General features: G+C 38.0%; 1 protein-coding gene across 7 annotated transcripts in view; it reads right to left on the bottom strand.

Annotated features, from left to right (window-relative positions):
* Positions 1-23272, bottom strand: part of LOC149550196 (uncharacterized) — a 47254-nt gene extending 23982 nt beyond the window's left edge. The window contains exons 1-2 of one of the 7 annotated variants that reach the window (XM_089793297.1): positions 23072-23269; positions 22526-22726 (exon numbers count right to left, since the gene is read on the bottom strand). In XM_089793297.1, coding sequence (XP_089649423.1) covers positions 22526-22726; positions 23072-23113 — 243 coding nt within the window. In that variant the 5' untranslated portion in view covers positions 23114-23269. Of the gene's footprint in view, positions 1-22525; positions 22814-23071 lie in introns of all 7 variants that reach the window. The other 6 variants (XM_089793299.1, XM_089793300.1, XM_089793298.1 and 3 more) reach the window with 6 other exon arrangements.
* Positions 23273-24689: the final 1417 nt, after the last annotated feature.

The following is a 24689-nucleotide window of genomic DNA, read 5'->3' on the forward strand; positions in this document are numbered from 1 at the left end:
ACAATGAAGAGAGCAATTTTGGTATTATCTTCGCAACAATTTCTCCAACCCTTTACAAATGAGAGCAAATGGCTTTATATAGGGGCCAAAAATACAACAGACGATGGAGATCAAAACAAGATCAACGATCCAAATTGGATCCTAAAAACCCTGATTAGGGTTGCCACCCCATCGGCCAATGAGAAGCTACCACCTCATCAATGGACCAATGACAAAAGTGCAAAAAGTGGCAACCAATGAGAAGGCACCAAAATGGTGGCCAATCAGAAGTAGACACTTGTCCTATTCTAGGAGAAAGGGAAATTGCCACTTGGGCTTACATCAAATGATCTTCTAATATAAATCTTCCCTTTTCTTTCATTTCTTATCTAAGGCAATAAACTTACCTAGCCTTTCGTTAACTTCTTCCATAGGAGGACAAGGTGTGTGCTTCGCCCTGAGGTCCGCTAACTTCACCACGCCACTTGCTGCTTGTAGTATCTTTTCATGATCCTTCTCGTATTCCTTCGCAAATCCAATAAAAGCACTGAGAGAGGAAAGGGTGCCCAAATGCCTTTTCTTGATAGCAACTTTTCCTAACTCACCCAACCTCAATCCAAATCTGTCTCGTTGACATCCTCTTCTCTGATGTCTTCAAAATCAAGGGCTGCTCCGTTATCGCTCATCATGGTTGAAATAGAAGTGTTGACACTTGGGTTGTGATGTGCAACTGCCTTTTGTATATCCTTTTATGGTACTGCCATTGGTATTGGTTATTCGTCTCATTTTCAAGAAGGGTGTTTTGGGCATCATATCCTCTTTGTCTTTCTTAGTGTTTGTCCACTTGGGATTCTTACTTGCACTAACATCCTCCATGCTTGTCGCCCTATTATGGGATGGTAGAGTGGTGGACCAGAAGACAAGTAGAACCAAGGGAAGCAATCCTTAGACTAGAACGAAAGAAAGATGTCAGCTTAAGGACCCCTTGCAACTTTAAATGATTTGAAATTACCTCTACCAATAGCCAAGGGGGATTGTCCTTATATTAGTCTATCCTTCATCCGTATCATGTCCACTATACCGATATTGGTGTCGGTTATTCTCTTCATTTTTGAGAAGAAGGACGTTTTGGGCATCATATCCTCTTTGTCTTTCTTAGTCTTGTCCGCTTGGGATTCTTACTTGCACTAACATCCTCCATACTCGTCGCCCTATTACGGGATGGTAGAGTGGTGGACCAAAAGGCAAGTAGAACCAAGAGGAGCAATCCTTAGACTAGAATGAAAGAAGGATGTCAGCTTAAGGACCCCTTGCAACTCTAGATGATGAAAATTCACCTTAACCAATAATCTTACAGCGACTTTTCGGAATTAGGACTTGACCTTAAGAACTTCAAATCCCTTGCAAATCAAAAATTTATCATGCAATTCACCTCCAAATAAAATTACCCAACCTAGGGCAAAATTCGCAGCCTCTTGAAAAAATCAAAATTTTATCTTCCACAAATTTCAGCTCCCACAAATTTCGCCCTCCACAAAATTCGGCTCCCACAAATTTTGGCTCCCACAAATTTCGCCCTCCACAAATTTCGCCGAGCAAGAAGAGTGCAGATTTGCTCTTGCAAAATCACCAACACCTTGAGAAGGAGAAGTGAGAAGTGAGGAAGAAATGGGAGAGAGGCCTCCTCTTATACCCAACTTTCTTATTCCCCCCAAGCTAGCCAACTTGGACCCTGGGAGAAAGAAAAACAATAATTAATGCAAAATTATGGCCCACAATTAAATACTTAGCTAAAATTAATTTTGCCATGATGAAAATTAGCTTTTTAAATTGCCAATTAGTTTCAATTTGTAAAAAGAAATTAAACAATGCCTTGGAGATGTTAAAAGCTTCCATTTAATGAAGATTTAGTAATTAATACGTCATTAAAATTAGATTTTGGCTAGCCAAAAACCATTTTTCAATATTAAATTACTAATTTCATTAAAGGCTAGAAGTTTTCAAGGCAAATTAATCCATTTAAAACCAATTTTTGCAATTTTAATTCAAATCAATTTAGCGAAGCAATTTTATCATTTTAACACAAATAAAATTATTTCTCTAGAGCCTCAAATCGATTTTGCAATTTTATTTCACCATCACAAAAATTAATTTTCTTCACCAAAAAAAAATAATTAAGATTTTCCAAAAGACCAAATTTAACAAAAATTTCATTTTTTGAAAATTATCCAAATTTATACAATTATATCCAAATTTTCAAAAGAAAATGTCTAAGTACAAAATTTACAATTTTATCCTGCCAAGTTGGAATTAACTTTGAAATTTGTTCGGCCTAAGGATAGAATTGGTGGCTCTAGAAAATCAATTTAAGAAAATCAGGTGAAAATAAGCTAAGTCTCTCCCATTGGCCCGAAAGGTGTCTAAGGCGTGAAATCTTCAAATTTGAAACCTCTGGACCGAAAAATTGCTAAGGCAATCAAAAAAAAAGGGGTCCCCAAAATTTTGGGGCAATGGTGTGAAAACCTCACAACAAGAGTTTCCTCCATGGTTAAACCCAAAGCTTGCAACCCCATTTGCAAAACCTTCACCAAGTGTTGTGCCTTATGAACCATTCATTAGAAAGCCCCTTAAGCTCATCAATTGATAAGTAGGAGATAATTTCCACAGTAAGTCAAATTGTGATATTGCTATCAGGATTTAACTGTGTGATTTTTGAGTCAAACTCATTGACCCATGTTTCATGAGTACTGATTCAACATGAATCCATCTCTCATGAGAATAAATGGAACACTTAGCACTCATTGGATCTAGGTGATGCTCACAAGGGTGAAGCACCGGGACTTCCCGAGAGGTCACCCATCCTAGTACTACTCCAGCCTGAGCGCGCTTAACTACGGAGTTTCCTCCATGGTTAAACCCAAAGCTTGCAACCCCATTTGCAAAACCTTCACCAAGTGTTGTGCCTTATGAACCATTCATTAGAAAGCCCCTTAAGCTCATCAATTGATAAGGAGAAGATAATTTCCACACTAAGTCAAATTGTGATATTGCTATCAGGATTTAACTGTGTGATTTTTGAGTCAAACTCATTGACCCATGTTTCATGAGTAGTGATTCAACATGAATCCATCTCTCATGAGAATAAATGGAACACTTAGCACTCATTGGATCTAGGTGATGCTCACAGGGGTGAAGCACCGGGACTTCCCGGGAGGTCACCCATCCCAGTACCACTCCAGCCTGAGCGCGCTTAACTACGGAGTTTCCTCCATGGTTAAACCCAAAGCTTGCAACCCCATTTGCGAAACCTTCAAGAGCCTACAACACAACAGTAACTTGTGAGCCACTCATCTAGAATATCTGTAATATATTTATCTTCTGTGATACATATATATAACCTCCCAATATGTAAGGCAAGAGCCTACAACACAACGATAACTTGTGAGCCTCTCATCTGGAGGCCTTGGGTTCAAGTCTACTCGAGCTTAACACGTAATAATAAACACAATAATAATTAATCTAGGCTTTGGCCCATAACATATCCAAAAAAACTCACAATATATATACTGCAATCTGTGGTGTGTATATATATATATATATAACCTCCTGATATATATACGGCAATCTGAGATAATATCCTTTGTATCATCTGTGATAGATAGATGCTGCAATCTTAATGATATCCTCTGCAATAATATCTGATATCCTCTACGATACAGTAGATGCTACAATCTGAATGTCATTATATCCTCTATGATATAGTATGGTACGATTTGATTATCTTCAATGATCTGAATGTCTTCGTAAATTGTATCTATGTATTTTATGCAATTCTCGTGTTTGCTTGGGAAGGCAAGTTAAACAGTATCTTATACTTGTGCTTTCGAATGAGTTGTAACTTGTATCTATTCAACTAAATGTTTTCGTGACTCTTAACATTAACTTGCACCTTTTTATTATAGCCACAGCCCCTCCAACGTTAATCAAATTTGCTTGTAAATGGTAAGCAACCTTTGTTTAGTTGATGTTATACATTACCAATTACTTACAATTAGCTCTTATGTAGTGAATTAACTAAAATCGAACTCTTTACATTCTTTGTAGGTTGATAGTTAATTGAGTATCATCTCAAGTGATGTGATTTGAGACGATCTTATGAATTTTGGTCCTCCCAATGCTATTCTTGCATCACTTCCTCTTAGCTAGGGAGGATACACTCAGATATCTGAGTTTATAGAATAATGTCTACCATGAGGACTAGCACCTCAAATTTCTCCATTTTAGAGAAATTGCACTACGAAGATTGGCACCTCAATTTTCTCCATCTGCAGAGAAAAATGCACTACGAGGACTGACACCTCCAATTTCTCTCCATCTCAGAGAACTTGCACTACAAGGGCTAACACCTCGAATGTCTCCGTCTCAAAGAAATTGTATTACAAGGGCTGACATCTCGAATTTCTCCATCTCAGAGAAATTCTACTATTGTTCATCTCATGGACTCACTAATGTTGACACCCTCTTTGATCCAAGGCTTCGTAATTTCAAGCCTCTCTCAAATATTTTCAAACTTCACTCGAGCGAGTGGCTTGGTGAGAATATCAGTCGTTTGTTCATTGGTGCTGATGTACTTCAATTGGATAGCATTTCTTTGCACCATATCTCTGATATAGTGATATTTCATCTCTACATGTTTTATTGTGTCATAAAACACAAGATTGACAGAAAGTTTTACACAACTCTGGTTATCACAATGAAAAACTATAGGATCCAATGATTGTCCAAACAATCTTGCAAGGAGCTTCTAAAGCTAAGTTAATGGTTTGGATTCAGGTACAAATTTGGGTTCAAAATTCGTTCACTTTTTTTGGGGGGTTGGGTTCGGATTCATTTTCGGTTCATCTATACATTTATATATGTTTTTAAATATATATCTGTACGTGTGTGCGCGCGCGCGTAAATGTATATATGCATATGTACAAATATGCAGCAGCAAATAAGTTCATACACCACCATGCTAATTTTAAAGCAACATAGCAAAATACAACACCATATCAATGTTTCAATTCAAGAACAGTAAGGTCAACATTAGTAATCAACCATCACCATCAAATATCATCAAAAACACTCAAGAAAATCATCATCATTCTGCTGTTGCAAATTAGAAGCACAAAGAGTAATGCTATAAGCCTTTTTAAGGCCAATGTTGCAATTGTGCCATATTGTGAGCTTCACACTTAATTGTCATACTCGATGATTCAAAGAAAGCAGCTTTGGATCAGATTGGATGAAGCCAAGAAAGCAGGCTTTGAAACCAAATTTAGCCACAGTAAAGATCTCTTTAGATTTTGTTTAATCCATAGTTTTCTATACGCGTTAGCCTATATGCACAAATTATGGTGTATTACATACATTCCACAATAGATGTGTGACAGTTTTATACATCCTGATTCTTCTCAAGTCGCATTTAATTCAAATTAAATATGATTAGTAATTTGAGTCTAATCATGTGCTTGTCTAATTTGGCATATAAAATTTTTGAAAAAGTAAACCAAAAAGTTATTTTTTAACCAAATTCTCTGAAATTCTATCTGGGTTCCTATGCTGGAATCCAAAGTCACTCAAAGTCATCTGAATTCTGCCAGTGTTCCTTTGAGAGAATTCCTAACAAAATTTGGTTTTTGTGGCAGATTTTGAGAGAATCTAACAAGGACCAAACTTTTGAGAGAATTGAACAAGGACTTCCTAGGTCCGGGAGAGAATTTGGTAACTTAGTTCTAAAGCCATACTTTTTTTCATGCCGCTACACTTGCTGCAAAATAATTAGCTTTTGTTGTACTTGAGCAACACGTGGTTGTTTCCTGCAACAGGAAATCATAGCAGATCCCAAAATAAAACAACAATGGGAGGTGCTCTTTCAATCAGAAGCACTTCCAGCCTAGTCAAAATTTGTATAGCCCTTTTGATCAGTAATACTCTTAGTTGCCGGATTCGTCCTAGACAGGCCTGATCCAGATTTGGATCCGATCTGGATCCGGATTCGTGCTTGGATCCTGAGGATCCGAGCAGAATCCTTAATTCTGCCTATAGATCCGTTAGGATCCGTGGGCCGTGGATCTTTCTTGATTCTGCCTATAGATCCGTTAGGATCCGCGGGCCGGGGATCCTAACGGATCCACAGGCACAATCAAGGATTCTGCCCGGATCCTCAAGGATCCAAGCCACAATCTAAGGATCCACAGGCATAATCAAGGATCCTACCCGGATTCTTCTGGGCCACAGCCCGAGAGGATCCTCAAGGATCATAATTTCATTTTGTAATTCAGTAATTCAATGTGAATGTGTTGATTTTCTTTAAAATCGTGAAAATAAATCAATTATCAAGTATAATAGATTCGTAGATCCATACTCGAATCATAGATTCATTCTATGAAATGATTTAGTTTTAGAATTATGTATATTTCTCTTATTTTTTAGTGTATACACACACACACACACACACACGAATCCTCCATAGATCATAATTGGGAAAAAAAAATTCTGAATCCACGGATCCGATTCACGTGCCTGAATCAGATTCGTTTCGCGAATCGGCAACTAAGGTAATACTTCAAGCCATATCAAATTGTACCGTGTAAGTATCTCAAGATGTGCTTGGGCTGCAACTAGATGTATTTGCCTGAGTTCACACATGAACTGGCTAAGTGCACTCACTGTATAACAAATATCTAGTATAGAATTAACTATATTAATAAAGGGTACTCCCCTTAATACCACAAACAAATAATGGAAATAGAGAAACAACAGTAATTTGCAAGTACAAAAGATATGCTTCTTATTATCTCCAAAAGTATGGAACTATGAATTTCAAGAATACAACATGCAAAGCCACATGAGTGTTTTCCTTACAACATTTTGTAAGGTAGAGCCACAAGCAACCACCCAAAACTACCCTAGACAACCCTACGGACCTTCTTTATATTGGCAATTTTCCACCGCTAGAGAAGGTTCTAGAATTCAGAACTAACCCTTGAGACCAACCAGCCCTAAAATTATCATATTTATTACATTAGAGTCCGCTCAAAACAATTACAAGTTAAATTTTTAAATAGCCCAACTTTAGGAGGGCACAACTTTTTAACTGTGGACCTGATTGGCTATTATAACCACTTTTCGAAAACAGCAACTCCTGTTCTACAACGCTTCATTGTGCAAGCATCTATTAGTTGGGTTTTGACCTCATTTTAGAGCCTCTAAGGCCTTCAAATTATGCTCAAAGTTTTTATACCAAATATTTATACCGAAAATCCCCAATAACTTCACCAATACATATGATATAACAATGAAACTCAACTAACATACTGATATATCTAAGATGAACCTCCACTTGTGAAATCAAAACATTCTACGATCATATGACCTACTTAATAAAAATAGTAAGCTTCCACAAATAGTAATTGTGCACTAAAACCCTTATTGAAAAAGATACAAGCAGAAAACAAAATTTTGGGTGATGTGATTGCTCTTACACCCAAGAGCTCCTACATCATAGCTACATCAAGGACCCGATCAGCTATCTGTACAAAGTAGGATCTGCAAGGTCTGAACTAGTTGCTGATTCACTGAACTTATTTAAGTTGGTTTCCTTCGGTGTAGACATAGATTTACAATCTAACATTCCAAATCTCCTTGAGGATGTCAATGGTGTATTTTCTTTGACTTAGGATGATACCATCAAGCCTCTACCATACTTCCAACCCTAAAAAGAAGTGCATGTGTCCTAAATCTTTCATCTCAAATTCTGAAGTCAACTCCTTGCATCTAGATGAGATGTTCTTCCCCTGTAAGAAATAAGTCATCCACATATATCACTAATGTAAAGACTATGCCATTAACTACTTAGAAGTGTAAAGGTTTGCATCAGTGTCATTCTTGCATAATCCTAAGCTCATCAAGTATCAGTTTATTCTTTCATACCATGCTTGAGGAGCCCATTTAACACCATATAAGGCTTTCTTTAAAATACACATATGAGACCCTTTCCCATGTATAAGAACCGATCACTAAGAATCGGTTATGTATAGCATCAATTAAACAAAGGATGATTACCATTTACAAAGAAATATGATTAACATTGGAGAGGCTGCGGTTAGGGTAATTTTTTTTTTAAATGTTTACAGGGGTTTTGGACCATTCCTTTCAAGAAATCAGTGGGATCTTATGATGTTTTGAATTGTGTCTGATGCAAAGACATGAGATTTTTTGAGGAATTTTTTGACAACCTTCCAACAAAAATTGCAATCTTCAGCATCTTATGAATGGTGGCTAGTGTTTAAGTGAAGTTTCTGAATTTTTCAAAATTGGTGTGAAGATTCTAGGTTCGTGATCATTCTTAGATTAGCTTTTTCATGATTTTTTCCCAAAAAATGTACTGTTTTTTATCAATTTTTAAACTATTCTTTTTAATGGGTAGTTGGGGCTTTTCCAAAAAAAATAGAGTTTTAACTTGCAGGTTTTTGCCAGTTTTTTATTACTATAACAAGGTTCAATCGAGGCCAGAATTGTAACAATTGACTTACTTAGAGATAGACCAAAGGAAAAAGGATCCTTCATTCTCAAAATCTATTATATACTATCTTCTACTTTCTTTCCAGTATATATAACAATATATGATAATCTAAGTTAATTAACATTTGCTTAAAACCACCATTCCTTGTATCTTATTATGCATCACTTTTACATCAAAGAAATTTTAAAATTAAAATCACCAAAGTTCTTCTGGTTCCCATAAGGCAGTGGATTCCATGGCTAATATTTTAAAAGTCACTTCTCAATCAAAAGCCAGAGATAAATAGTATAAGAAATTGTGTAAGGGTAACAATGCCAAAGCATAACACATATTCAAAAGGCTAGAAGTAATGTTGTGTCGTCAGAAACAAATGTTGAAATTTCAAAAAAGGTAAACTTAAGACTCTTCTATTACAGGAATCACATCAGCCGCAAACTAGAGTACTCAATATGATGACTTGGGTTTCTCAGCCTCACAGAGAAAACATTGAAGAACTAACTCTACAAATCACCAAATAAACTTATTAGATAGAACCTGTCACAATAACCTTGTGAACATAGATTTTATAAAATTAGTAATATCAATGAAACAGAAAACAAATATGCATCCCCTTTAACCTGCCAATAATTATGTTTGAAACAATTGCGCCATTATAAACTAATAAACGTCATCTCATATGATGATCATCAAAAAAGGAATGGAATTAATTTTTAATTTTAATATTTGCCAAAGAGTTGATGTTTCCATTTTTCTCCAGATTATATTTATAACTTGGTTCATTTCAAAATGAAGTTTTATTAATCCCTGATAACAGTGGTGGCATATCTTCATCCAGGAATTGTGAAATCACTTGGTCTCCCCCTCCTAAGAGTCCATTAAACTGATTTTTCTGCCAAGGGCAGCCTGATTCCAGCATGTGGCAGATGTATCTTTCATTAATGAAACTTGACAATCTATTCTAACTTCACAACGAAAGTGGGTGTTGAGAACAACAATCAAGCGGAAGTATTGGCTATGCTTAAAGGTTTGGAAACAGCTAAAACGAGGTGATGGAAGCGACATATTGTGAAGGAAGATTCTCAAATCTTGAGCAATCAATTAAAAGATGCAATTTCAATCTGAGCACTGTGGAACAATTATAGAAGATGGATGAGGTGAAATTTATAGATATTAAAAGGACAGGGATTAAAGGGACAAGGGATCAGGTGGTGGACAGGACTGCAAACCTGGGTGCAATTATCTTCGGTACTGTTGGTAAACAGATTTGTTCTTTTATCTTTCGTGAAATTATGACTCTTAATGCCCAGATTACGAACAATATCTATTCACAACAGTTGAAAAGCCATCTTATGGTTACCGGCTTTTCTCTGAATTGGTAGGTACAGCTCCCTATATGAATAATCTTCAATAAATTATGTTTATTCTTCCTATCTAATTTGGGGTATGTTCTTGACCCGAGAACAGCAGAGGTGTAACCAAGTTAGACTTAGACAAGACCTAACTCAGGCGAGTTTGAGTTCTAAGTTGGTTACACCTCTGCTGTTCTCGGGTCAAGAACATACCCCAAATTAGATAGGAAGAATAAACATAATTCATTGAAGATTATTCATATAGGGAGCTGAACCTACCAATTCAGAGAAAAGCCGGTAACCATAAGATGGCTTTTCAACTGTTGTGAATAGATATTGTTCGTAATCTGGGCATTAAGAGTCATAATTTCACGAAAGATAAAAGAACAAATCTGTTTACCAACAGATTTTTGGCGACTCTGCTGGGGAGACGAACGGTCGCTTGATCAAAAAGCCTATGTCATGAGGAAAAATGGTACTGCCTCATGAAAACATAATCCCAGTGCTCCAACCTAACCTTGGTTTTCAAGACGATCAAGAGGATATAATTTCATCCCTTAACACATTTGTTTGGAGGCACAGAAGGAACACTGAACATTACTGGAATGCTAGCCAAATATTAGAGGAAGAAGAGAGAAGAGCTGAAGCTTTTGAAAGAGCTGTTCAAAGAAGAGATATTCGGAGAGCAGAAAGACAACTAAGACAGTAAGCTTAGACCTAGCATCCTGGAACAATTTAGGTTCCTCAGAAGTACCAAGAAACAGGGTGGGCAAGATCCCACTTTTGACAAATTAACAGGGCTCGGTTTTCCTATCTTAGAAGTTCCAAGGCGGAAAGGTGAAGGTAAAAGTCGGAGTAGACCCCCTTCCCCTGTTAGAAATCAAGACACTAGCACTTCGCATTCCACTTGCCAGGTGCTAGCACTTCACGGAGTTACCGCACCTCCAGTTGTTAACTTTCCACCATATACTGCTAGAACAATCATGGCTGCTCCATGGGCCGCGGCAACAGGGCCGTTAGCACTAAATGCTTATCATCCACTTCCAACTGGTTCACGGAAGAACTTCCCTAAATTCTCAGGTGATGGGAAAGTCACAACAGATGAACACATTAAAGCATTTTTTGCGGCTACCCATATATTGGGGGTGGGACATGAAGATATCGTTGTAAGATTGTTTGTAGAGACCCTTACAGACAACGCAGCAGACTGGTTTTATCATTTAGTTGATGGTTCCATAACAGATTGGGACACGATGAGAACTAAATTTGAAGCCAGATTCAAGACTGCGGAAGATGAACATGCATTGCTAACGCAGTTGACTTCAATTAAGAAGCAACCAACTATGAGCATGCGAGATTTCGTTGCCAACTTCAATAAGATTAATAGCAGGATTCCTGTTGCTGATAGACCCACGCCTGGCAATTTGAAAACTTTCTTTATTAGTGCTATGCCTCCAAATATCAATTATGATCTGAGAAGAGCACGCCCTACTGATCTAGCTGATGCACAAAAGAAAGCTATTGAATGCGAAGATGATCTAATTTTCGCGGGAAAATGGAAACGGGAAATTCAAATTAAAGGGAGTTCTAGTAACGCCACGTCATCAGAAGAAATGATTCAGAAGTTGTCTAACGAGTTGGTGGCAATGAAAAAGCAATTACCCGGATTCAATAACTCTTATCAACGGAATTACCAAAACTCACCAGGAAGAAACAATGAAAGTAGATTTCCGCAACTTACAGGTTCACAACCTAGGCCGCAAATCGAAGCAGCACCAAAAAAGGGAAATATGTGTATCTTCCATTTAACCACAGATCATGACAGTGAGAATTGTCCGAAGACTGTTCGTATGATGCAATTGCTATCTACTAACGAATTGAATATTGCAGCTCTGTGTTCAGAACCTGATTCCTGTTCAAACGGCGACTCTAGAAATTTATTTTTGGAATATGAATCAGATTCTGAATCAAAAGGTGAATGTTACGCAACTATTGATGGAACCTCATACAAAGTACTTACCCGTGGACAAAGAGTGAAGAATCAAACCTCTAGTCATACTCATAGAGATGACTCTAGTCCTTCTACGAGTAAGATACATACTGATCAAGGAACATCCACTTCATAAATAGGTAAGGACAATACATCTTTTGATTTCATTCAATTTTGTGAAGAGTCAAAGGTTCAAATCTCTACTATTGATTATTTAAAGTCACATCCTTCTGAACTAAAGAGGTTAGTAGATAAATGTAAAGGAGGTATCTCAGACTTGAATCATAATGTGACTATTGAAATTGAAGACGAAACCTTAACGTCTGGCTTGTTTAATCAAGAAGATGCTACTGTTTTAGCAACCTCCCCTGGACAGAAGCCTGAACCTTTTTATATCTCATTGTATATTAATGGATGTAAACTTAGCAATTGCATAATAGATTCAGGTGCATCAGATAATGTTATGCCATACTCCGTAGCCAAAGCCTTGGAATTGAATCTTACTAAAGTGCATGGGAGATGTTATTCTATGGATGCCAAACAAGTCCCTTTGCTTGGACAAATTAAAGATGCACAAGTAGCTCTGGCCTCATATCCAGAAAAGAAACTCCTGTTAACCTTTCTGGTAGCTGATATTCCTACAAGTTATGGACTCCTTTTAAGCAGAAGTTTCTGCCAAGACTTAGGAGGAGAAATCAAGCTAGACCGGTCTCAAGCTGTGATACCTATTGGTAATAAGAAGGTCAAGTTGGAACCTGAAGAAAAAGCGAAATTCACAGTCTTGAAATCGGATGATCCCAAAGCTCAAATTTTATATCAAGAATTGGAATTCGGTAATTATATGTTATTTACTAAATATGATTCAGGCAAACAAATGAACGAGAATTAGGTTGAGAAGGTTCCTAATGAAAACAAAGAGGCTTCTGACATATGGACACTTGAATTTGACGGAAGTTGTTCTTCCTCAGGTTCTGGAGCTGGTGCAGTGTTGATATCCCCAGAAGGAGAAACTGAGCCCTTAGCCTTCAAATTGGAGTTTGGTAACACAAACAATACAGCGGAATATGAAGCTTTAATATTGGGGATAGTTACTGCAAAAGAAAGAGGGATAAAAATCTTAAAGGCCCAAGGTGATGCAGAGCTTATTGTGAGACAAATCAAAGGACAGTACTCTGTGAAGAATCATAAACATAAAAATTACAGGAATAGGGTGTGGGATGAGATAGAAGGTTTAGACGCCTTCTCCATTAGAGCCGTGCCAAGAGAAATGAATACAAAGGCTGACTTACTGGCAGTCTCTGCTTCCTTGTTACTCCCTCACCCAAATTTTAAGGATAAAAAATATCAAATTGAAATTATATATAGATCTGTTGTACCAGATAATATAGAGTCCTGGCAAGTCTTTAAATTTGATAAGAGTTTGCAACTGTTTCTGGAAAATGATAAGGCCAGTTTTGAAACTGAGTCTCGTGAGGATAATGAACATAGCAAAAGTAGTGAGGTTCAACTGAAAAGCAATATTATTCCCCCATATTTTGTAGCTCTGGAAAAGTTATTTAACAGACATGATGCTTATGTTAAGCAGAAAAGAACAGAAAAGGGACCAACCACGAGTGAATATGAAAGATTGAATATTGGAGATGTCCATAGTCCCAAAATGATTAATGTTGGAAAATGTTGTACTCCTGAAGAGAGAGAAACCGCAAAGAGATTATTCGAAGAATATAGAGATGTCTTTGCTTGGAATTATGAAGACCTAAAGAGCTACAGAGGAGGAGAGGTGAAACATCAGATTCCTCTCAAACCAGATGCAGTACCTTTTCGGCAAAAGCAAAGAAATTATAATCCAAAAGTTGCAGATGCCATTTTCCGAGAAGTTGATAAAATGTTAAAAGCAAGAATCATTTATCCTATCCATCACTCTACCTGGGTAGCCAACATAGTGCCTGTCAGGAAGAAGAACGGAAAGATAAGGATTTGTGTAGATTTCCGTAGTTTGAATCAGGCATCTCTCAAAGATAATTTCGCTCTCCCGAACATGGACCATTTGTTACAAACAGTTGCAAGATCTGAGATGATGTCTATGCTCGATGGCTTTTCGGGATATAACCAAGTCGAAGTAGAAGAGAAAGATCAACATAAAACAGCGTTCACAACTCCTTGGGGTACATTTGCATATCACAGGATGCCTTTCGGACTGATCAACGTTGGAGCTACGTTCCAAAGATGTATGAGCGAGACCTTCGTTGATATGAAAGATCGAATAATAGTCATATACTTGGATGATCTTACGGTGTTCTCAAAGAAAAGGAAAGATCATATGGAAGATCTTAGAAGAGTGTTACAAAGATGCAGGAAGCATGGAATTTCCCTCAATCCGAAAAAGTCAGTATTCTGTGTAACTGAGGGAAAATTACTTGGACACATAGTGTCACAGGAGGGCATTAAAATTGATCCTGACAGAGTAGAGGCCATCCAAAGACTAAGTTTGCCTATAAACAAAACAGGAGTTAAATCTTTCTTTGGCCAAGTAAATTTCCTTAGGAGGTTTGTTCCCGATTTTGCAGAAACTACTAAGCATATAATCAATATGATGAAGGGAAATTCAAGTTTTAAATGGAGTGAGGAAGGAAAGCGAACTTTTCAAGATATAAAAACTGCTGTTGCTAATGCCCCAGTGTTATGTCACCCAAATTACAAGCAAGATTTTATTATTTATTGCTATGCTTCAGAACATAAATTATCAGCTATTCTTGTGCAGGAGAACGGTGAAGGAATACAAGCTCCCATTGCTTTTATGAGCATACCTTTGAAAAATCACGAACTAAAATATTCCCAAATTGAAAAGCATGCTTATGCAGTAGTCAGGGCACTTAAGAATTTCCGTTTCTATGTTCTACATTCACACTCTGTTGTCTTCGTCCCAAACACAGCAGTAAAAAGTGTACTAACGCAACAAGAATTAGGTTGCAATGTTAGAGGAACATGGGTGGCGAAGATACAAGAATATGATATTGAGATTAAACCTACCAAGCTAATAAGAGGAAATGCTCTATGTAGAGCAATTGCAGAAAACAAAACCACTAATGAATTAGAAGAATCGAATAAGAAGCAACTGGTGCTGGCAGTAGGCCTCTACGATTCATGGTTTGAGAACGTTTCTTACCTCTTAACATATGGTGAATGTCCAGAAGGTTTGAATACAAAACAAAGAAGAGATCTTAGATTAAAAGCAACCAAGTATGTGATTTGGGATGGCAAGCTTTTCAAAAGGGCTATTGATGGTACATTCCTAAGGTGTGTGGATAAACCGCAACAAGAAAAGTTGTTGAAAGCATTTCATGATGAAGCCTGTAGAGGACATTTCTCTTCTTCAGTTACAGCTTTCAAAATACTAAGGCAATGCTATTACTAGCCTGGGATGTTCAAAGATGCATATGCATGGGTAGCAAAGTGTGAAAAGTGTAAAATGTTTTCTGGACGCCCTCAATTAGCCGCACTACCACTCAGACCTGTTATCATTGAAGGACCTTTTCAACAATAGGGTCTTGATTTCATTGGTCCAATCACTCCTGCATCCACTACTAGTCATCAATACATCATAACTGCAACCGACTACTTCACCAAGTGGGTAGAAGCTAAGGCTACAAAGAAGACTACTTCTGAGGTGGTATGTGAATTCATTAAAGAAAATATTTTGGTCAGATTTGGTGTTCCCATTAAATTAGTAATGGATAATGCATCCTATTTTTCTTCAATTGAGATTACTGATTTCTGTTTTGAGTTTGGGATCATTGTCAGTCATTCATCCGATTATTTCCCTCAAGGGAATGGCCAGGCGGAATCTAGCAATAAAAACTTGATCAATATTGTAAAGAAACTGGTGTCAGATAACCAAAAGAATTGGCACAAAAAGATTCATGAGGCACTCTGGGCAGACAGAGTGACACCCAAGAGAGCAGTTGGTATATCCCCTTTTGAATTGGTTTATGGAACTGAAGCTAATTTACCTCTACCATTGGATTTGGCTACAAGCAAACTCAGAACAATAATCGAAGATGATGTCTATAAGGATGGTCTAGAAAAGAGAATCCTGTATCTGAATAAACTGGAAGAGGAAAGGATGGAAATTGTTGATCATATCACACAGCACCAAATGCGAGTAAAAGAACTTTTTGACAAGAAAACAAGACCTCGGAAATTTATGGCAGGAGATATGGTGTTACTCTGGGACAAAAGAAAGGCTCCAAAAGGAATGCATAAGAAGTTTGATACTCTATGGAAAGGCCCTTTCAGAATTCAAAAAGCATTTGAAAATAATTCTTTCAAATTAGCATATGAAGATGGTGAAGAACTGCCCCTGACTTATAATGGTCAGGATCTCAAGCTCTACCAAGTTACAAATTGAAAACAGGTAACCCCTGTAATGTACTATACTTAGACTTAGTGTTGTGTGTCTTAGTTAGCTTTTCCTTTCCGGTGTCTTTTCCTCACTTACCTTGTTTTGTTTTGTTTTGGTTGTGTTGCCGCCTTTTATTTTCTTTTGCGAAACCAGAGATTTTGGATTCCTCGCTTGGGTATACTCTACCCAAGTCCCCAGTCAGAGCCAACTGTTGCCCCACTTTTCAGCATATACAAGTTTTGCAAAGTGGAAAGTAAACTGAAGTCACGATTTGTCAAGTCGGGTCAATAGGTCTTTCTTCTTTAGGTGCTGAGTTTCTCCATCGAGTTTTCTTTTTTTTACCTTCTCCTGTATCACATATGGCTTGGGTGGGTATTTCCTTCATTGTCACGAGTCTTAAGGGTAGTTTAGAGCCATCCTCGATGGAGATTCTCGATTTGTGCTACATCATTCGATTTTCCTGCAGCCCATTTAATCTGGAATTAAAGAAAATAGCATCGGCGGAAAATCAAGTTCTGGCTTCTCCTCGGCGAGTTTTCGCACCCCAAAGGCAAATTTTCGCAAGACTGGTAAACGCTATTGGTAAGCTTCATCGAAGTAAAGTGAATCATGCTAAAAAAAGATCGTTCAATTGATGTCATGATTTCACAGTGAGAGCCATTTTAAACTTGGAAAATGATTGGGATAAACATTGGCAGAAAACCAGAAAAGAGCTTCTTCGTAGCAGACTTCGAAGTCAGTTCTCAGTTTTTCGAAGATATATATGTAAAGGAATTGAGAAAGCCAATGGGCCCCACCCCTCACTTTCGAAGTCAGCTTCGTGTTTTCCGAAAGCTTAAAATAAAGTGAATAGAGCAAAGGAAGTAAACAATGGCTTTGGCGGAAAAACAAGTTTCCTCTTATTCATTGCGGGTTTCCGCACCCAGAAGGTGAAACTCCGCAGCAATCTATAAATGCTATCCACAGGCTGAAACAGGGAAAGAATAAGCAATGTCGGAAAACTCAGAAAGAACTTCTCTTCCGGCAGACTTCGCACCTCAAAGGCCATTTTTCGCATTTCAAAGAAAGTCATTTTTGCAAGCATGGTAAGTATGTGATTTGGTTGCAGATTATTTTGGGCGAGTAAATTGGAGCAAATCAGTGGATTGATTAGGTTTTTGCAAGCAGAATTGACCTAAGCGGATTTTGCCCAAGGAAGTACTCCGTTCTTGTCTTTCCGAAAGATGAATGAAACGGGAAGTAAATAGGTAATTAATGAGAGTTACCGTTGAGCCAACGGAAACAGTGAAAAGACAAAGATAAATCCGTTAGAACCTCTGCATCCACCAATCCAACAGATTTACCCTTAATTTCGCTCGTGTGGTGCGATTTATGAAATTCAACGGGCAAATCTAGGTTATTTTATAAAGAGGGAAGTAACAGATTTTCAAACTCCCGTTTCACTGTTATACTGTTGTACTAAATAGTGCTTTCAAGTATTTGTCAAATTACAGAGTTCGCTCCTTGTATCAATTGCAATTGTTCGAGCTGTTGCTATCATACATCATAGAAAATGGCAACAAGATTCGCGGGTTTCGATAGTTTGGGTGGAATTACGTCGGAGTGGTCGACTTTCACGAATACTTCACTCCGCTTCTATGATATGCAAGACTTTCAAAGGAGGTTAAGAGCAGAGCCAATTCATCCCATAACGGGAAAACTTCGGGGAAGAGGATTAGTTGAAGCAGCTGGGTTCCCTGTAGCAGTACAAGCCCCGGAGTTGATTCTAGAATGTATCAATCGTTACAACCCGGATACAAGACAGATTCTATTGCCTGATCAGATAGTGTTAATTTCAATCAATCGACAATCAGTAGTGAATTGCTTGCGGATTCCAGAACGGGAGGAGTTCTCTGATTTGACGATGAGTGGAGCCATGTCCGAGTACTCTTTGAAGAAGATGGTTTGGAGGAAGGAAATCATGTAGTCTTGGTTTCAGAAGCCAAGGGGAGCTAAGAGTAAAGTCCCTAAAACTCTTTTCGACACGGACCTCAAACCAAAAATTGTTGACATTTTGGTTCTATTGCATTGACTCAAAGGTGAGGTAGAAGCTTGTAATTTCGTAGAACAGTACTTCTTTCTGGTGCAAGTTATTTGCTCAAACACATAGTATATTGACTGGGCGCATGAGGTCAATGAACAACTTTCTAGGGCTCTCAGTGCAGCTAAGTTTTATAATTCTTTTTATATGTCCTCATTCTTGATATACATGTTGGCTTCTCTTCAATTGTGGCCGGGACTTCCTAGAATTGAGGATTTCCCTGACAATGTAAAAAGTTGAGTTTTATCCATGCTTGCAATTACAGAATAGTTATGCAGAATACATCCGGGTAAATGATGCATTCACCATGAGGATTTGCAGGGAACTACAGGGACGCCCAAAGCGGAGATTCAGTCCAGAAGCGATGGCGGTCATCAGCCAATTTGGCAGTTACTTCATCCAGTTCTCATCATTTTCTTATTTGCGTCTTGCAGCGTTCGACGGATTCCCACTGAAGCTGCCCAAGTATCCAGATGATATGATCGTGCTCGTGGAGATTGTGAGGCAAGCAGTACAAGTGAACGTGTTGAGTGCCAGTCTGAAGAAGAAAGGGTATGAATTCCCTATAAAAGTTGGAGCATACAGTTGCAAAACCAGATCAGATGCAAAGAATATACTCAAAGCATTTGAGAGTAAATACAAATTGGAAGAGTATGAAGCAGTAAGGCCCCTGTTCGACCCTAATGGATATGTCGGGGATGTGCTCCAGATTGGAAGCGTGATCAAACATGTAACAACCATGGAAGATTATTGGGCAGATTGTAAGGATGAGCTGGAAAGCCGAGACCGCGCCTTTGCCAAATTTACAATTGATCAAATAAAGACATATGGAATATGTTTAGATGTGGAAGGGCTGGAGGATGACAGTCAAAATATGTATAGTAATACATATTTGACAAAATTGAGGAATACTCCCGTTAGCTCTGAACCATATGTCGACATAGAAGAAAATTTCGATGTCATGATGGCAAGAATTATCAAAAGAACTGGGAAGTGGGTTGAATGGACAGCTAAGAAAGGCCGAAGCAAGAGCAAAGCTACTCAAGCTTCTCCAGCCGCAGCTACTCCTACTTCATCTCAAAGTGCCACTCCTAATGCTACTGCTACGGCTACTCAAAGACCAGCCCAACCTACGGGAGGAGGTGATCAGCCCCCAAAGAAGCATGTTCCAATAGCCCCAACCTGTCAAGGTGGATCGCTACCAGTCATTGGAACTCAAGTTGAAGCTGAGAAGGGAACGGAAGAGCAGAAAGATGGATCCCCTGCTCCAGTCTCACCTCCACACGCCGCTTTACCCCCATCTCCTCAAGCTTCTCCAACTCCATCTCCTCATGTCGCCCCTGTCTTATCCCCTCATCATAGCCCTACACCATCTATAAGTGCTCCCCTTCTAAAGTCCACTGGTTCTCCTATTCAAATAGTAGAGGTCGGAGATGATAAAAGTAGTAGTAGCGAATCTACTGATTCCGATGAAGTTGCAAAGAAAGCCCAAAAAGAAGAGAAAGCTCCAGGTTCATCTCGGCTTCTTTCTCGGGATCCAAAGACCCCCTTTTCTGCAACTACAGCAACAACAACTCCAATGAAGAAGAAGATGTTCAGCATTGAGTCACTTGGAACAGCCTCCAAAGTGATTAGTATAGAATCTTGGCTCGAGGATACTTTGGAAAAGAAGAGAAAAAGGGAAGATGAAGGTGTTCCTTCGAAAGATGTTGTATCCCAAGCGGTTCGCTCAGGATCTGCCATGGTGAAAGCTAAGAAGCAGAAGACTTTGTCAATTGTAGGACAAGATCCAGAAACAGGACACTTAACTCTGGAGGTAGCAAAACCAAACAAGGCAGGGCGAATTGAAGATATGACACCAGAAGACTTCACTCTGCATTCAAATGATCTCGGAGAAGCTAGGCATGATACAAAAGTAGGCCTATGGAGATCGAGTAACGAAGTGATAGAGGAACAATTGGAGGATCTCAAATTGTCAAAAATCAGAATGAAAGCAAAGATTGAGGAATTAAAAAGATTCATCAGGCAACTAGTTGTTCCATTGGCAACCATTACTGGTGTGCCTGCTACTGAGAACCCTACTACAGAAGAAGTGCAAGCCTTCATCTCACAACTCCAAAAGGATAGACATTTTGGCCAGATCGGAAAAGAATGGATTGAGAAGCTCAGTACAGATGGAGCTGTTCTGATTGATCAGATTGGAAATGTTATCCTTCGGTTAGAAATTGAGAAGGATAATATCACTTCTAATCATAACACTTTAGCTGCAGAAAAGGCAAGGTGTGAGGAATGTGTTTCTCTCCTAAATATGGTCATTCAAATGAAGGCAAAAGAGGCAATCGAAGCAAATATTTTGAAAAAAGGGACTGAGCCTCTGTTCGAATGGCTTCAGAACATGCAGTTCAAGCAAGAAATGATTCAAGAGGCAGAGGAAGGACTCAAAGAAACAAAGGAAAAGGTGAAGAAGATCCAAAACAGAGCATTTGAGCTCATGCAAGGGTTACACACAGATCCACAAAGTAGCGGGCAAGGAAAGGCTCTCATTGGGATAGAGGTAATGAAGGATAACTTCTCTACATACCTGAATAATCTATCTGGGATGATTTCAAGCAGTCAAAACAGAGTGGTAGAATTGCAAACACTCGGCAGATACGTACATGTGGCTGCTGGAGAGTTGACAAGTCAGCTGGGTGCAGTAAAGGAATTGGCTCGGAAGCATTCAAAGTGGCTCTTAAGATTCACCAATGTACATGTGCCTAGTCACAAGGAGATGATCCCAATTATAGTGGCTGCCAAAACATATAGGGCAAAAACTGAAAAGGGAAAGAAGTCTAAATAACTTATTCAATACTCCTTTTCTGTTTTCTGATGTAAATGTTATAAATTTTTGTAAATTTTTGAAATTCGACAAACTGGCATCTTGCCATTTGTCATCTGAGAAGATGAACCGATTGATATTCCTATTGTAACGGTCATCTCTCAAATCCTATATGTATGAAATCTAATGGTTAATCAAAGGTCGGCAAATTTTTGGTGTGAGATGCTTTTTGTTGCAGAGACAATTGAGAGTACTCAATATCAATTATTTTCTGTTCCGTAGAATTGTTGAAATCAGTGTTTTCCTCTGATGTTTGGAATGGAAACGAGGAATAAACAGAGTTTTACTTCTCTTGTTCACGATACAGTGAGTGAATGTAATAAGCATTGTTATTGTTCATTCAAAGAGGAAACTTTAGTATAATTAATTAACAGCAGTAGCTTAGCTTCAAGTTTTCGTAGTTAGATATCTGAAGGTTTTGTGAATTCATAAGATTGTGAATACACAAAAATAATCAGATGCTTAGAACTCAAACTCGCCTGAGTTAGGTCTTGTCTAAGTCTAACTTGGTTACACCTCTGCTGTTCTCGGGTCAAGAACATACCCCAAATTAGATAGGAAGAATAAACATAATTCATTGAAGATTATTCATATAGGGAGCTGTACCTACCAATTCAGAGAAAAGCCGGTAACCATAAGATGGCTTTTCAACTGTTGTGAATAGATATTGTTCGTAATCTGGGCATTAAGAGTCATAATTTCACGAAAGATAAAAGAACAAATCTGTTTACCAACAGGTACCAAAGCAGCTCTGGATCATTGCCAAACCCTAAATTTTCCTAACAATCCAAGAAAGCAAAAATGGATGCAAAATCTTTCTTTTCTTGCCATGCATGATCTTTTAAGGCATATGTGTGCCTTATTATCCCCTGCTGCGTTAAAAAGGCAGTGATGGTATATTGCTGATTACTGGACTTCAGCTTTTTCGGCCCAAATTCTCACTAAGCTCGCTTCTTACCCTCTCTCTTTTGTTTCTAGCATGATATTATGTTTTCTTCATTTGCGTTACTGCTGACCCTTCTGGATATCAGCTAACTGGTTTCTAAAGTTGTTGTGCTGCGCTAGGGCCCGTGCCCTAGGTAATTTTAAATGGGGAAAATGATGATATGCTCCAGTTTCTAATACAACATATAACATGAATATTTATTGGATGTAAATAATCAATTATTGAAGTAATTCACCATGGCTTCTAAGCTTCAAAGAAAACAAGCATCCTTCCAACTGCCCCTAAACCTCACTCAAAATTAATGAACCGAAAAATAAAGTGTATGCATTTACCTGTTTTGAATGCTTGGGAGTAGCAGAGCCATCTTCCTGCCACCAGCTAACAGGACAAAGTGGTCTAACGGTACGCTGTCTTCTGATTGGAGAAGCAACCAAATGCCCAATTAATTTGGTATTGCAGTGCCTAGGTTTTGTAGTACGCAAAGCACCATGACCAATCGAAGGAGATATCAACAATGACTGCCCACATAGGCACTGGGACAGGCTTGCCATTATTGGCCAGATCCCAAAACACCAATCCAAATCAGGAACATAAAATTACCATTCCTGCCAACAAAACTCCTATTTTTAACTACAATATCAGATTCCATGTCCCTTCTTGATACCCATACATCCTAATGCCCAAAATTAGGGGTTACTATTCGTATTTAGGACATACTCGATGGGAAAAAATGGATTATATACTTAATAAGTACAGTTAATGGAGAAAACTAGATTATGTCCTGAGTTGGAGGACAACCGGTTGGTAAAACTGGTTGCCCACAAATCCAAGTACCCTATAAAAACTTAAGTCGTGGAAAGAGAGACAGAATATCTTACTTGCAGATAATATATCGATGCAATTGATTTTTTAACTTCCATGTAAACTAAAATACTTCGACGGACGAGGAGGAGATGTCACAGAGGTATGTGCGGAACCCATTTCTGCCGTTGTCCGACTGGAAGTATGAGTTTCCAGTCTATACTAATAAATAAGAAGAAGCATTCGGAAGGGGTGTGAGCATTGAGTCGAGAGAGTCTTTAGGATTATTTTTTATTTAGTGTACTTATTAGTATTTGTGCCCAAAGGAAGGGTATGATGATGATGATATAATAGAGGTACAAATCAGAAAATGATAAAATGTATAGCATTGTAAATTTAAATTCTACATTGTGATCTATTTTATAAATTCTTTAGAATCTTTTACAGTGTATTGTAGTATTTTATAATATAAGGAAACAATTACTTATGACATAGATTACAATTATATCTTAATGTGTAATGGGTATGTAGAAAAAGTGTAGAAGGGTTAGCAAGGAAAAAAACAACTCATCTATTTATCACATTCAAAAGTCTAAATAGATAAGTGATAATTTCAAATCAACTATACAAACTCGTTTATAATTGTCTAAATATAATTGAATTTCTTGGGAGTTGTTGACCCTATTGTAGACAAAATAGATTCTCGTATCAATCATTCATTTACATGGTCTAATTCAAGAGAATGTAATCTAAGGAAACTTAGTCACCTTGATAGAATCTACCTAGTTGATTCTCTTTCCATCACACCTTCTTTTGATAGCACCTTATTAAAGTTGATGTTGCAACCTCTCTTTCTTATCATCTCCCTATTTTTTTGACTTCTCAACTCTCCTCATCCCATCACAATCTAGTAGCCTTCCCTACAAGCTCAACACTTCTCACCTTAAGCACCATGTTTGCCTCACTTCTCTCCTTTCTATTTGGAATAACATCTCTACTCCTCAATATATGTGGATAAAATGGTGAAATGATATTATTGCTTATTGCACTGATTTCCTATGTGCCTATGGTAAAAGATTGGCTAGATAAAGATCTAGAATGGAAAAAACCTTAAGGTACCAATTGGCCCAACAACACTTCTCTCCAACATGTTGTTGTTGTTGAAACAAAGCTTAGCATATTTGAATTTTATTGAGGTGAAGGAGTTAAGCGATGAGCAAGGCTTCATTAGATGAAAAAGGAGACGAGCACAAAATTATTTTTTAACCATCCCAAACATGAACACTGAAGAATGAAATTTATCCATATATCACCAAGAAGGGTATATTTGTGACAATTTGAGAGACTGATTAGTAGGAGATATTTTACACAACAAGTCAAATTGTGATATTTCTATCAAGATTCAAATGTATAGTTTTTTGAGTCAAATTCATTGACCCATATTTCATGAGTAGTAGTTCACATAAACCATCTCTCATGAGAATGAATGGAACACTCATCACACATCAAATCTAGGTGATGCGCATAGAGGTGAAGCATTAGGACTTCTTAGAAGGTCACCCATCCCAGTACTACTCTAGCTCGAGATTTTCATAAAACTTTACAAAGTGTTGTGCCTTATGAACCATTCATTAGAAAAACCCTTAATTATGGGTCAATGAATTTGACTCAAAAAACTAAATAGTTGAAACATGA

Source organism: Cupressus sempervirens, chromosome 7 (genome assembly GCF_028749045.1).
Source record: "Cupressus sempervirens isolate cs-2001-9-10 chromosome 7, ASM2874904v1, whole genome shotgun sequence".
In the NCBI taxonomy this organism is placed as follows: Eukaryota; Viridiplantae; Streptophyta; class Pinopsida; order Cupressales; family Cupressaceae; genus Cupressus; species Cupressus sempervirens.